Below are 14884 nucleotides of genomic sequence, written 5' to 3' on the forward strand. Positions count from 1 at the left end.
ATATTTTTATTTTATTTTTTTTTATATTTTTATTTTATTTTTTTTATATTTTTATTTTATTTTTTTTATATTTTTATTTTATTTTTTTTTTTATATTTTTATTTTATTTTTTTTTTAATATTTTAATTTATTTTTATATTTTTATTTTATTTACTTTTAATTTATTTAATTTTTTAAAGTTTTCCTTTCCTTTTTTTGTATATTTTCGTTTTGTACATATATCTTTTGCTGATTTTTTTTGTTTAATTGTTTATTATTTAAGTTTTTTATACAAATATTTACATTTTTTTGGTGTTAATTCCCGTAGATTTTATATAAATTTATTTTTATTTATTTTATAATTTTGTAAAAATTAAAAAAAGTGTATAGGTTGTCGTAAAGTCGAAATAATGTTTTATTAGGGTCGCCTTAAGATCGTGTCTATTTTAAATTAATAGTTAAAGTTATTTAGAATAAAAGATATTTTTTAGTATTTAGAAGGTAAAAGGATTCTTTTATATTAAGGATATATGTACAGTGGTGGTCAGTAAATTAGAAAAAAAGGGGCTAACCTACTGACCACCACTGTATATCTCAACTGCCTGCTGTTCAAAAAAAAAAAGTTGGACTTACGAATAGTTAACGAAAAACATCAAAGCAGTCGAATATATTTTAATCATTATTCTTCAAATTATCTAATAATTAAGTACACTTACACAAAATGGCGTAAGTATTAAAATAAGTATTACATTAGTTCAACTAAAAATACATTTTGTCCACCAGGACAAACGAGTATAAACCCGGCGATTTGCCCTATCCAGAGCAGGATGAGCGCAAATTGTTTTGCAAATTTCATTATAAAGGTGTCCTGATCGTTCTCATACCGTTATTATTTGCGCCCATCCTACTAGGACCCCAGGTGTTGGTAAGTTAAAGCATTAAATAAATGTTTTTTCCGAAATTTAATATTCTTTGATTTGCAGGTCTATCGGTTTCTATATCTAACAGCATGCATTTATACATATCTTATATGCAATGTCATGCCGCCGGGTGTAATTGCCTTCATCTATATTGTTTTCCTTCCGCTATGCGGTATCGCCGGATCGAAAGCTGTCAGTATGGCACATTATACAGATTTGATTTTCCTTACCTTTGGCAGTGTATTCATGGGCATCATGATGGATGTATCCAAGCTGAGTGATCGCCTTGCATTATTCACTTTGAAAATTTGTGGCCCTAATATTATATGGTAAGAGAAACGAACCTTTTTCTTTATCAATAGTTTTTCGAATTAGTTTCAAATATATTTTAGCCTGCAAGCTTATTTAATGATTATGACTGCAATATCATCTATATTTGTCAATGGCACTGTAATGACAGCATTTTGGATGAAAGTGGCTCAAGCCGTGATGTTGGTATATGATGAGGTAAGTCGAACTAAAAGAGAAGTATTTAAATATTATTGTTAATTGTCGCCGTGTTGCAGGCTGGCATAGTGCGCAAGGATTCAGACGAAGAGACCTATGAACATGGAGCGTAAGTCTATAGTAAATCCATATTAAACTTTTTCAAATACATTTCTTTTGGTAGAACGCCGTATCCTTCGCGACAAGCTGTTGGAATATATTTAACCATTTGCTATGCCGCCACTTTTGGTGGCATGATGTCACCATTCCAGGATCCAAATGGTGCGGCAGTTGAATTATTCAATTAGTAAGTAATCAATTTGAATTGGTTTCTTTCAGAGTCATAGTCTTGTACTTTTTTGTTGATCCTTTTTCTTTTTTAGTTATATGGGTAAAGGCACTAGTGACTCTGGAAGTTTTCCTCTTATATTTGTAGGACCCTTCATATTGGGTCTTTTGGTTCTATTTTTGTGGATAAATATCATGTTCTTGGGCTTGGTCACTGGAAGATTAAAGGCCAACATTGAGAATGGTCCGGCAAATAAAGAGCAACTGGCTAAAATAATGAACGCAAAAAGAGATGCACTTGGTCCTTGGTCAATGCATACCAAATTGGCATGCATATTAGTTGGAATCACATTTATATCATTATTTACGAGGAGGCCACTCATCTTTCCCGGCTGGGATGATCTCATTAAAAAGACCCAGTCAGGCGCTTCGGTCGCAATCATTGGCATGAGCATTCTATTCTTTGCATTGCCGGCAAACTATATGTTCTGCAAATACTATATGTGTCGTCGTCCTGAGAAGGAAGGGACAGTTCCATCTGTTTTAGGCTGGAAGCCTGTGAATGCGAATACTCCTTGGGGTAATATTTTCATGTTGGCCTCGTCATTTGGCTGTCTTTTTGCTGGCCAACAATCAAATGCCTATGCACTGTTAAGAGACACATTGGTCCGTAAGAGTTTGGGCAGATGGGATGGTTTAATTTATGCTTCCTTAATCGGAACTATTCTCACTATTCTATCGCCGGCTACGGGTGTGTGTAAAGTTGTTTTGCCCTATATGATGGAAGTGGTATGAATTAACCAAATTTTACTAAATCTTTTATCAAGAATCTAACAAGTCCATTATTATTTATCTAGGGTTTCAAAGGATCCAATGGTCCTGGTATTGTTGGTGCACCATTTGTCACAATTGTACACAATCAGTTTCTATTGCCAACTAGTACACCGCCCAATACAATTGTTGCCGGTTGGGGTAATTTGCGTGCATTTCAATTTGTAAGTTTGTGACTATCAACCAAAAGTATTCACATAATTATTATTTCCCATTTTTTATATTTTTTCTTAACTAGCTTCTCGGTGGTTCAGTTCCTACCATCGCAATGCTTCTATTTATTCCTCTATTTACCAATTTTCTGGGCGAAAGTGCATTCCCTGGTTATATGGACACCAATTTCAACACCACTTTCACTTTCACAACATTCAAGCCAGTATAAAAACATAAATTCCATAAATTCTGAAGGTCATAAACAAAGTAATATATATTTCAAAGCATATTCCATGTGACTTCATTTCTTAATTAACATCTGCGCAAGGAAAGGATTCTCTTTTAATTTTTTTCTTTGTAAGAGTTCATGTTTATTGTTATCTAAATAAAAATTTAAGTTGTGATAAAATTATAATGAAATGAGATGAAATCTCATTTTACATTATTATACTTAATATCTAAATTACACAATCAAAAGTTAATACAAAATTAAGTCTTTCTATTTCTGTTAACATTTATACATCTCGAAATTTACTTATTTTAATATACATCTATAAAAAAAAATTAAAATTTAGGTGACCGTGGATATGATTATAGCTCCCATATAATCATCTCTTCCCATCCCCCTTTTAGATTGTGAGCCGTTCTTTCGTTTTTAGATAAAACGCTTTTCTGACGGCTATAGATGAGGAAAGAGTAACAAAAAACTTGCAAGGGTATACAAACTTTGACGCGGTCGAAGTTAGCCGTGGCTCTATTTTTATACCCTTGCAAAAAGGGTATATTAATTTTGGTCAGAAGTGTGCAACGCATAGAAGGAAGCATTTCCGACCACATAAAGTATATATATTCTTGATCAGCACGACGAGACGAGTTCAAATAGCCATGTCCGTCCGTCCGTCTGGATCAACGCAAACTCCTCCTAGACCGTAAGAGCTACAGAGCTGAAATTTTGCATGTAGGCTTGTATATACTGCAGGCGTTGTATATCTCGGATTCAGCCGGATCGGATCACTATATCATATAGCTCCCATACAAAAGGCAAAGTCACAAACAGTGACTTTTCTTAATAACTTCGTTATTTCCTGAGCGATTGTCGTGAATTTTAATATTGGTGAGTTAATTACACATATAAACGACTATGCCAAATTTGATCAAGATCGGGTGACTATATCATATAGCTCCCATAGGAACGCTCTTTCGAAAACAGTGACTTTGGTGAATAACTTCGTTACTTTTGACGCGATTGCTTTCAAATTAAACATTTATTAGTTTAATATATCTGTTAATGATTGTGCCAAATTTGATAAGGATCGGGTAACTATATCATATAGCTCCCATAGGAACGATCGGTGGAAAACAGTGACTTTCATCAATAACTCCGTTATTTCCTATGTAGGCCGTTCTTTCGCAAACATTAGCCTTTTTAGCTTAAACGTTTTTCCACTTTTGATGGCTATAGGTAAGGAAAGAGTTACCAAAAATGTTGCAAGGGTATACAAACTTTGACGCGGTCGAAGTTAGCCGTGGCTCTCTTTTTTTGTTTTGTTTTTTTTTTTTTTAACAATTTAATTGCATATAGTAGAAAATTACGGTAAATAGTCGGGGTTTTTCCAATTATGGGTACGGAAGGTCGAAAATTTTGACTAACAAAATCTGCACGCTTACTAAGCGAGTATACATAAGATGTCCCTAGATAGTCTCATAAGTAGTCTTTGAGAACAACTCTTTTACACAGGGAAATAAACTGGATCACTGTGGATAATACACGAGTCTATATATCAAATTTGGTTGTTCTAGCTATTCTAGTCTTCGAGATTTAGGTGTTCATATGGACGGACAAACAGACAAGGCTTGATGGACTCGGCTGTTGATGCTGTGCAAGGATTCTGACCGTTAATATATCATTTCACCCTATGGGTGGATGATATAAAAATTAATATTGTCTAACCCTTTCGCTTCTTGCATTTTACCATTAGATATTTCTCCAAAATTCTTAGCTAAAACTAAGAAAAACGTAAAAGCGCATGAGTTTTTTTTTTTTTTTTTTGCGATTTGGAGGTACACAGTTTTATTTACACTCAAACTAATGATGCCAATTTTGTTTTTGTAATGCTTGTAATGTGAGACTAGCTTTTCGCGATTAATTTAAAAACGGTGCTTAAGAAAAATAAACAGATTTCACCATTGAGTTCCTCGACTTCAGATTACACTGGCCGACATTTTTAAAGTCATGAAAAAGTGTTTTAATTTCAATAGGGTTCGTATAGTAATTGAGGGGTACTGATCACGGCCCTGTAGTTAGTTAGTGTTTGTCTACCACGTCAGGATTTCGAAAAAAAAAGCATTTCACTTTTATAACATAATGTTATACTAAAAACGTTATTATTTTAACCTATTAATATATTAGATATGATTTAAAAGAAATTTGCAGAATATCATAGAGTTATTTCTTTGCTACAATGCATAATATATTATACTTTGGATATGGTTCTATAATGATTAAAATTTGAACCAAAAAGTATGCTATAGGGATTCCAAGAATTGTCTGTTTTTTAATTGAAAACAATTATGGGAATCTTATGCGTTAAACAAATTGTTTACTAGTAATGTTTGCGAACAAGAGTTTTTTTTCCTACACAGCATATTCTAAAATCTGTTAAAAATGTTGAAAATTTGTATTTTAACTTTATGTAGTATACTTTTCGGTGCCTATTTTCCAGCCTCAGATCCCCTGATTTCACAGAATCTGGATGTGATGGACAAAAACCAAGTATGCAGTCAGAATCAACGTACCCGAATTAATTAAGAACACCTCTCAAGTTAACGTCGCCAAAAATCATGTCGGCCTGTGTTATTGTAGACACGTCTTTAAATGGTATGGTATACATACATATATCGATATGTATACGTATAGTAATAACTTTTTTATTTTCTAAGCTATAAGCTATTGTATTTGTAAGTTAAGCTTGCCGATAAATTAATATATACGCCAAATTTGATTAGATCAGGCGAATACATATCAACAAACTCCCATAAGGACGATAGGTTATAAAACAGTTTTTTAAATGTTGGAATTCTTGAGGTTCATATATAAAATTGTTTTATTAGGAAGCTTCATGTCTGTACATATGTATTGTATTACTAAAATTATATTTTCAATATTTTGTTGGCGTAATTTTAAAGGATTAACCTAATATTTTTTATTTTAACAAATTCCAATATTTTACATCTGTCTTCTGAATTAGTTAACTTAATACACAATGTTTTTAAATTCTTAAGTCATTAAAACCGAGATACATGCAGCTTCTCATTTGGCTGAAGATGAACATAAACAAATGAAGTAGATCTGTTGTTTAAGCTTAGACTTTATATAAATCGATTGGTTTTATGACTCGGTTTTTTTTACAATGTTGAATATATCATTGGCTTCCAATTGAATTCTTCGAATTCTTGTAAATACAATGATTCAAGTTTAGGGCAATTTTTGACTAGAGTAAAAAAAGCATCCCAAGTAGCTATATAACTATGTTTTGATGTTATTTTTAACGATTGAAGGTTGATAAGTTTTTTTAATAAGTGAATAGATTGATGGGATTCGAAACCGCATTCCAAAGTTGTGATTGAATCGATTTGTGAAAGAAGCAAACTGCTTTCCATATCCAGGTTTTCATTTTTAATAACGAAACGCTTAAGATTCTTTGGCGTTTTCTCGACCAATGCCTGAAGAAGAATATAAATGCTGTCGTTCGGGAATTCTAGGCTTGCGATTATCAATTCTTCAAGTTGCGCAAGCCCTTCGAAATTTGTATTGAATGTAAGCGCAGGACGGCATTCCAAAGATTTTAAGGCCGGAAGTTGTAAACAATTTGAAAAATCTTCATTATTAATTATTACAAGTTTTAAAGCCAATTTATACAGTTTTCCAAGGTTTTCGGATAACCTAATCGGCGACTTTATGTCACATCCGTGGCACTTTAAATCAATTTTAATTTCGGCCAGATTTTTAATTGGAAGCAAAAGATTAATGCAATCTAATTGGAGTATATGAATGTGTAATATTTTCAAGGATTCGAACTCTGAGAGAGCCGCAACATCCTGTACGTCCAAGGAATCTCCCATAATTATAATCTTGTTCAACGAGCATTTCGAAAACAGGCGGAGTTTTTTAGAAAGTTTGCCACTCCTGTGAGCTATTATACACAGCTCTTCAAGGTTTAGCATTTCTGGAAGGACAACATCGTCTTTTGGATTGGTGAAAGCGCATTTTAATCGTTTCAACGATTTTATACCGGCAATCGCTTTTAACTCATCGATAGTAATTTCATTGTTTCTTATAGCCAGGTATTGAAGAGCTGATGAAGTTCGCGATGAGAATTTTTTAAAAAGTCCTTCTAGTGATCTAGATTTATGTGTTGTAATAGTTAATTCTTGAAGTTCCATCAGTTGGGCTAGAGTCTCAATATTGTGCGAACTGGAAAATCCACATTTGAGTTTTCTAATCGATTTCATTTTAGCAACTTGCAACAGTTCTTCAGAATTAATAGTCGGAAAATGGCCTTTTTGTTTTGAAATTCCATTATCTGTCATGGCAAATAATAGTTTTTTTGTCGCTGGACTCAATTTACATTCTCTGTAATCTTTTGTTATATAATTCTTTTCAATTTTGGCAAATAAAATATCATCAAGCACATTTTCTCTTTTTATAATTTCTTCGTCGTATTCTTCAACATATAATTCTTTAATATTAGAATATAAGGCCAGTTTGGCGAAAAGGTTTTTAAGCGAATCTTTGTGGTCATTAAATATGTGAAGAATTTCTACGTTTTCCAAATTCGCCAGTAATGCGAAGTCGATATCTGGATAAACTTCTATAAACAACTTTCCCGTATTATTTTTATATACAAATTGTCCAAAACTATTATGGTGTCAAACAAACAATCAAACAACAAAACTATTATGGTGTCATACCATCTGACTTAAAGATTTATTTTCATTTATATAATGTGAAGCTTTCATGTTATCAATATGGGAAAAGTCGACTTCATAACTTCTGGGATCAGAGAAATCGCAAATGATATGTTTTAATGATTTTATTTGACTTATCATTAGAGTCTCTTCGTAATTGATTGGACTATTCATAAGTTGCAATTCTTTTAATTTCTGAATTTGGTTTAATGTAAGGTTTCGAATTAAAGAGTGCAATGATCCCAATTTGCACTTTCCAATTACTGTAAGACTTTCACAGTTCTCCAATTTTCCCAGGGAAGCGTACCGATTTGCATCCGTTCCTTGGATCAAGTTTAGTTCAAGCCCTTTACTGGGATCCCAAGTGATGGAGTTGTCTATGGAATCTTTTTCCATTTTAAATTCGATTGGAGAAGATGATAAAATTTTTATAATCGCTTCAGATATCTTGCTAAAATCGTGCTGTGACGTAATTTTTAGATACAATAGCTTCGGAAGCTTATCGAGGCATTTAATGCTTTCGTCATCAGAGAAACTACATGTTATACTTTTTAGCGATTTAATTGTAATTAATTCAGAAGTTACAGAATAATCAATTGGAAACTCTGGTGATAGATGAAAACAATTTAATTTCGGAGATAACTTTGTCGCTATCATTGCAAAAAGCGTTTTCAATTCTTTAGAATTAATTTTAGTGTCGGATTCAATATCCGTTTGCTCTTTGTCCAATAAATTTTTTATTATGACTAGCACTTCGAGCTGCGGCAATCTAGCCAAAACGTCTATGTTACTCAAATCATTGAAAATACAAATAACCCTTTTAAGAGATTTTATGGACGCAACTGCTGAAATCGCGTTTCGATCGTTTTGAAACATGTTTGTCTGTACTGTTAAACTCTGAAGATTTCCGTTTGCAAATGCATTAAATAGATTTTGTAATGAGCCCTTCGTTTTTTTGGTTGTGCAAATTCGCAGTACATTCAGATTTTTGACTTTAGAGAGAACAGAAAACTTCGAAATGTCAGTTGATCGGACAGAAATATTAATACATATTGGGAATGCTTCATATGTGATTTCAGCATTGTAAAATTCAATTTTAATTAATTCTTTTCTGGTTGTCATTAAAATTTTTACTATCCCATTCAACGTACTTGCAAGATCATTTTGTGATGTTATATTCAGATGGTAAAGACTTCTTAAATTTGAAAGATGGCCAATACTTTTTGCTTCAAAGAAACCACATTCCAAACGTGATAATGATTTTATCTGAGAGATGGCATGACTTTCTTCATCGTTTACGACGACACGCCAAAGAAGCAATTGTGTAAGTTGTTTCCTTTCAGCCAAACCACTAAAAAGTGGCCTTAATGTGCCGATTTGATGTGTTCCATCTATTGCTAATTCATTTAATTTTGGAAGTTTTGACAATCTTTCATATTCCGCAGCATCAATTTCAGGTTTCATTACGAAATGCAAGCTTTCTAAATATTGCAAGCTATTGTTATCAAGAGTGATGTCGGACAATCTGCCATAGATTTCATTACTTTCAATGTAAAGTTTACGCAAATTTGGATTGACTTTGCAGCATTCGACCAATTCCGCAACATTTATTCTCACATTTAAAGTCAATGTCTCGAGATGGGGTTGAAATGATAAATTGTCCATAGTGTATCCTGTAATAGGGAATATCGATTATGTTTAGACTTCATCTATAAAATTTTTTAACATTTTTACCTTGTAAATGTATAGTTAAAGTTGTTAAAAATTTTTTTTTTTTTAATTGCGTTTATAATCTTTTCAATAAAATCTAAATGCTCTTCATTGTAAGAATATGTGTTGCGCGTTAAAGAAACATTTTGTGGATCAATTCTTTCAATTATGTCATCAGCATAGGATTCAAGAAATATTTTTCGTTCCTTAGTTGTTAATCCCCGCAATTGCTCGAAAATATCATCAAAGCTAATACTGAAACGTTCATAAGGGTCCTGAAATTTATTCATAATTTTTCCATAGATGTGGGGGTAGAAGTGCGCAAACTGATTCCTTATCCATGGATCACACTTTACAAAGTGAATGAGATCTTTATATAAGGTATATGTTTCAAAATGATTAGTGTTAAATGGAGCATATCTTGGCACAAGTTGTTTGAATATTTCAAGCAAGCTTTCGGAATTAATGTTTAACAAATTTGATTGATTCATTTTTATATTGTCACTTTTGCCACAATGAGTCATTAGTCTGACACAAATACAAGCACAAGAAGTCATAAAAACTATATCAATGCACTTAGGCTTTAGAATTATACAATACAAATATAGTAATTCAATTAATTTGGACAACTAATGCATTTTTTAAACAGGTCTATATCGATTGAAAGTTAACTAGTGACTGAAGCAATGGACAATTCTACGCAGTACTTAAACCCTGACATCTGATTATACCTACAATAATTTAGTTTTTCAATTGGCTGTGATAGTGAGACAGAATATAATATAAAGGTTATCTTTAATATGCACTTAAGTACACACATAGACCAAGAAATAGTACATGCATTCGATTTGCGAAATGACAAAATGACAAAACTAATTGTTGGTACAGTTGTCTTAATATACTTAAATACATAAATGGATTTTGCGACCTTTTTTGTTTTTTATACCATGCACCCATAGGCTGAATGGTTTGCTATCTCTCTCACTCTAGCGCCAACACTAGCCTATGCCCAACTCTGGCCTTATGGGGACCCCTAGTAAAACACGTTAATACGTATATTTTTCATGTTTTTTGTCCGACATGGTAGAAATAATGCTCTTGATGCTGACCAAGAATTTGTAATTTGTACCCTGGCTACCATTTGGCACTAGAGCAATTTTTTACACAATCGTCAGTCTTGAGAATTTTGATCTTTAGAACACTTTTAATTAAATTTTATAGTGGAATTTTTAATAACTTCCGACAAGATTAAAAAATGACGTCACAATGTTGGACTAAAATACCAGTCATAATATAGTCCAAAAAATTACATTAAATATTAATAATTAGCAAAAATGCAATTTCTTTTTTGAATTTTTCGTGTTAAACTTGTATAAAATTGTATAATTATACAAAATGAAATATAAACTACATTTTAAAATCTGTAACTCCCTGAATGATATATCCTATCTGTTTGTCAAATATTTTTTGTATACGATTTTTTGTTTACTTTTTTCAACCGATCGTTCCTATGGCCCGAACCATTTCTATGTCAATTAGGTGATGCAAAGCTTATGGGATCGAAAACGTCTCTTTGTTGGCGTTCCAAATATCTGACTAATTTCGGAATACCCTCTGTAAGAGTAAAAATCCAAAAAAACTACATTGGAATATTTTTCTCACACAATACACTTCTCTTCTGGTTATTCTATAACTAATCTACTAAAACCTTATTACACTGTGATAGTCGAAAAAAAAGACATGGCAAAATTCGATAGTTTCACCCTATTTCGGGTCCTGCGAATCGAACTGCATCATTAGTTTTTTAAGTTATCACGATGGTTTCATACAAAATTTTTTCGTGAAGTTTTTCATCAAAGTTGCCGTTTTTTCGAAAAGGGTGTTTTCATTTGCTTCTAACTTCTAAACTATTAATTTTTTTTACAAACTTCCTTCAGTAACGTTTCTTAGAATTAAAAGAGCTACAAATGTTGGGAAGACATCTAGCCTCCGTCCGTTCCCGAGCTTTGGGACAAAATGTAAAAAAAATTAAATCTTGACCCAATTTTTTTTATGTTTTCTTTCTCGCATTTTGCTAATTTTGAAAATTTTCCATTCGAATCTGGATCCTTATGTGAGAATTTACTATGCTCAATGGCAGCAGAAGAAACACCAGACCTATCTAATTTACGGTTTATAATATAACCATTTAATATATATACTTTATATGGTCGGAAATGCTTCCTTCTATGCGTTGTACACTTCTGACCAAAATAAATATACCATTTTTGCAAGGGTATAAAAATTCAATTTGATTAAATGGTTATATTATAGACCGTAAATTAGATAGGTCTGGTGTTTCTTTTGCGGCCATTGAGCATAGTAAATTCTCACATTAGGATCCAGATTCGAATGGAAAATTTTCAATATTAGCAAAATGCGAGAAAGAAAACATAAAAAAAATTGGGTCAAGATTCGATTTTTTTACATTTTGTCCCAAAGCTCGGGAACGGACGGGCTTAGAGGCTAGATGTCTTCCCAACATTTGTAGCTCTTTCAATTCTAAGAAACGTTACTGAAGGAAGTTTGTAAAAAAAATTAATAGTTTAGAAGTTAGAAGCAAATGAAAAGAACACCCTTTTCGAAAAAACGGCAACTTTGATGAAAAACTTCACGAAAAAATTTTGTATGAAACCATCGTGATAACTTAAAAAACTAATGATGCAGTTCGATTCGCAGGACCCGAAATAGGGTGAAACTATCGAATTTTGCCATGTCTTTTTTTTTTTTTTGAAAAAAACTATCACAGTATAATAATTATTAAATAGTTTTGAATAGTAGACGCTGCTAAATTATCCGGCCACCCCTATTATCCGTGATTTCAAACGAATTTTTTTTTCTAAAATAAAACGAATTTAAGGTTCCCCGTTTTAGTGTCCAATCAATAAGAAACACGCGTGTGTGTACATATTACATATTTTTATAGTCAGTGTGAGTGATTTAAAGATATGTATGTACATATGTACCTACTTATAAAATTTCAAGTTCGAAATACGTGGAAATTTTGCTGTCGATTTACCTGGTTTTTCGATTTTCCGCGAAGGCTCTGGTCCCGACCGATAAACGAGGTCCAACTGTACATATATGTAAATATTTTTTTTACTAAAGTGTTGTAAAGATCACATTTTTTAAGCAGTATGATTTGAATTTGTTTTTTTTTTTTTTTAAGATTTCTTGATTTGAATCGGTAGTTCTTGAAAATTCTGATTTGAAATTATTATGTTTTCTTTTTTCAAGCCACAAATCTTTTATTATATTCAAGTTACAAGGCTGATTGGAAAATCGAAATTTCTATTTTTAATGGTTAATTTTAATGGTAAATGCCCAGCGATTTCTCAACTACGGCGTGAGGTTGACGCATATGCTCATTGTTTTCGGGCAAGTTCAAGAAGTCCTCAAAGCCAATGGTGTCACAGCGTCCAGTCAGAACATCGTCCATGAGATAGCTAAGCAAAAGTGTAATGGTCAGTCATGAACCGTATATGAGTCGACTATCGTGCTCACCTGGATTGCAGGAAGGGCAGACGTCCAACTTGACGTGCCGCAAACCTATCCATGCCCATTCTAAGCGGCGCATGAAGACCCTCGCGATTGCGCAGGATTTGCATGTTTAGATTGTACTGATGATCGTTGTAGTTCAATTCTGAATCGCGTAAACGATGCACATGGGCCAATTGGTTAAAACAATTGGCCTCTGTGGGCAGAGGAGCCCGCCCGGAAGCATTCAGTACGGCAACGTCTGTCGGTTGAACTTTGAGTGATTGCAGATTCTGAAAATTAAATTCTGAGAATTAAGCACAATTATTAGCGAATCGAATAAGCGACTTACCATTTTTTAAAGTTAAATGTGTAAATTTTGGAAAAATTCGGCAAACTTCTCGATTTGTTTTGTTGAAATGACAAGCAAAAAACAAAATAATTATTATCAGAGGGCGCTGCAGAACCTCATAGTTGTCGCCAGGTGGCGCATGATAAATGTTATCGACATGAAAGTTAACAGTGCTCGCAAGTGATACTGTTAATGGTAACAGGGACGAAAATCTGCTAAGGTCTGAGTCGAACCAAAGCGCACCAACGTCAAACCGATGAGTCGAACAAATTTGAACCTTCGAACTGTCGTAGTCCTAAGGTCTGAGTCATTTTGGCTGGGCGGACACTTTTAAAAAAATGTACTCTTGGATAAATAAATCATTATGAATGAAATTTAGTTTTTGTTGTCATTGAGATTATTAACTTTTTTTATTCAAGAATAAAATTTGATAGACCGTTGTAATTAAAGTATTATTTATTTTGTTGAATTTAGAAAATAATGCACTTAGGTTTAGGATGAAGTGGGGTTTTCCCCACAAAAAATTCTCTTTACAATACATTTATTTAACAAAAAACCTTTTTAAAATTGTTAAACTGGTGAATGTTGAAATGAAAAAATAATATGTTCAAAATGGTCTCTTCTTATTGCATATTCTGAAAAGACAACACACTTTCAATTTGTTTTATTAGCGTAGTTAGCACTTGTGTCAAATGACGAACTTTTCTTTTCCTTTTTTCTTCTTCTTCTCGGCTGATTCCTGTGATTAATTACACCCTCAACCTCAACACACTGGAATCTCGATCTACGCAGAGTAGAGGGCCGCTAATCAATTCAATCAACAAATCAAACGCTGAATTGTTTTTGTCGTTTCGGTTGTATGTAGATATGTACATCGGTATCGGCGCCCACACCTTTTAGCGGCTTTTATGATCTTCTGCTCCACAGAGCAGCAGAATTGTTGCTGTTGCTTTTGTGTTTTTCTGCGGTCGCATTCGAGTGACAAATGCTAGAAAAAACGACAGAGTTTAATTAGTGCATGGTCACTAATAAAAACTTGTTGCTAAATTTCCATAAAATACCAAAAAAACATGAAAATATTGTGTTAATCAAACACCCGCACACACAATGGATAAAACTGTCTCCAGGCGGTCGTCTGTCTAGATCGAACTGAACTTGAAATAACCCAAAAGAAACCGGATCAAATGTATTAAAAAGTCAGCTGAGATCCACATAAATTTCATATATAGATTTACTATTTATAAGAAGGTTTCAAAAGTGTTTTTAAAAAATAGGCAGAACCAAACTGGATGGTTTCATCTCATTTTTAAGAAATTGTTTGTCTTCTTTTTTGACAAAGTTTTGTAGAAAAATTTGATCAGACTTTTATTTTTGAACAGCTGCAATTTTGTACAAAAGAATCCCAAAATTCTAATTAAAATTCGAAATTTAAAAAAAATTTTAATTTAAATTTGAGACAGTCCTGCGATGAGTTATTCTTGCAGCCAGCATGATGCTGTTTTTTTTTTGTTGCTAACTTTTGGGAGAGAACTTTTTAAACAGACCTCATACTAAGAAAAAGAGGAATAATTTTTTTATTTTCAATTTATTTTTAAATAAATAGAAAAAGCATAATTCCAATAACTCTTTCTGTTTTCAAATAAATGGGTCAAAAAAAGGGGGGAAAAATGGATTTTTAAGA

The 14884-nt window shown here is 32.7% G+C and overlaps 3 protein-coding genes across 4 annotated transcripts; 1 reads left to right on the forward strand and 2 right to left on the reverse strand.

The window, feature by feature from the left end:
* Positions 1-629: 629 nt before the first annotated feature.
* Positions 630-3069, forward strand: LOC6642459 (protein I'm not dead yet). The gene is made up of 9 exons (XM_002064960.4): positions 630-705; positions 763-904; positions 963-1228; positions 1292-1406; positions 1466-1515; positions 1570-1692; positions 1769-2462; positions 2531-2668; positions 2743-3069. The coding sequence occupies exons 1-9, from the start codon at positions 701-703 to the stop codon at positions 2884-2886; spliced, it is 1677 nt and encodes a 558-aa protein (XP_002064996.1). The 5' UTR covers positions 630-700; the 3' UTR covers positions 2887-3069.
* A 2762-nt stretch (positions 3070-5831) lies between these two features.
* LOC111518591 (internalin I-like) lies at positions 5832-9948 on the reverse strand. 2 transcript variants are annotated; one of them, XM_047010787.1, is made up of 2 exons: positions 9360-9948; positions 5832-9298 (listed from the first exon to the last, which is right to left on the reverse strand). In XM_047010787.1, the coding sequence occupies exon 2, from the start codon at positions 7245-7247 to the stop codon at positions 6063-6065; it is 1185 nt and encodes a 394-aa protein (XP_046866743.1). In that variant the 5' UTR covers positions 7248-9298; positions 9360-9948; the 3' UTR covers positions 5832-6062. The 2 variants fall into 2 exon arrangements, with proteins under 2 accessions (XP_046866743.1, XP_023031641.2); XM_023175873.2 differs by having other exon boundaries at positions 9360-9943.
* Positions 9949-12596: 2648 nt separating this feature from the next.
* On the reverse strand, positions 12597-13234 carry LOC6642695 (proteasome maturation protein). The gene is made up of 3 exons (XM_002064961.3): positions 13204-13234; positions 12879-13144; positions 12597-12820 (listed from the first exon to the last, which is right to left on the reverse strand). Exons 1-3 carry the CDS (start codon positions 13204-13206, stop codon positions 12685-12687), a joined length of 405 nt encoding a protein of 134 aa, XP_002064997.1. The 5' UTR covers positions 13207-13234; the 3' UTR covers positions 12597-12684.
* Positions 13235-14884: the final 1650 nt, after the last annotated feature.

This window comes from Drosophila willistoni (genome assembly GCF_018902025.1).
Source record: "Drosophila willistoni isolate 14030-0811.24 chromosome 2R unlocalized genomic scaffold, UCI_dwil_1.1 Seg167, whole genome shotgun sequence".
Taxonomy (NCBI): Eukaryota; Metazoa; Arthropoda; class Insecta; order Diptera; family Drosophilidae; genus Drosophila; species Drosophila willistoni.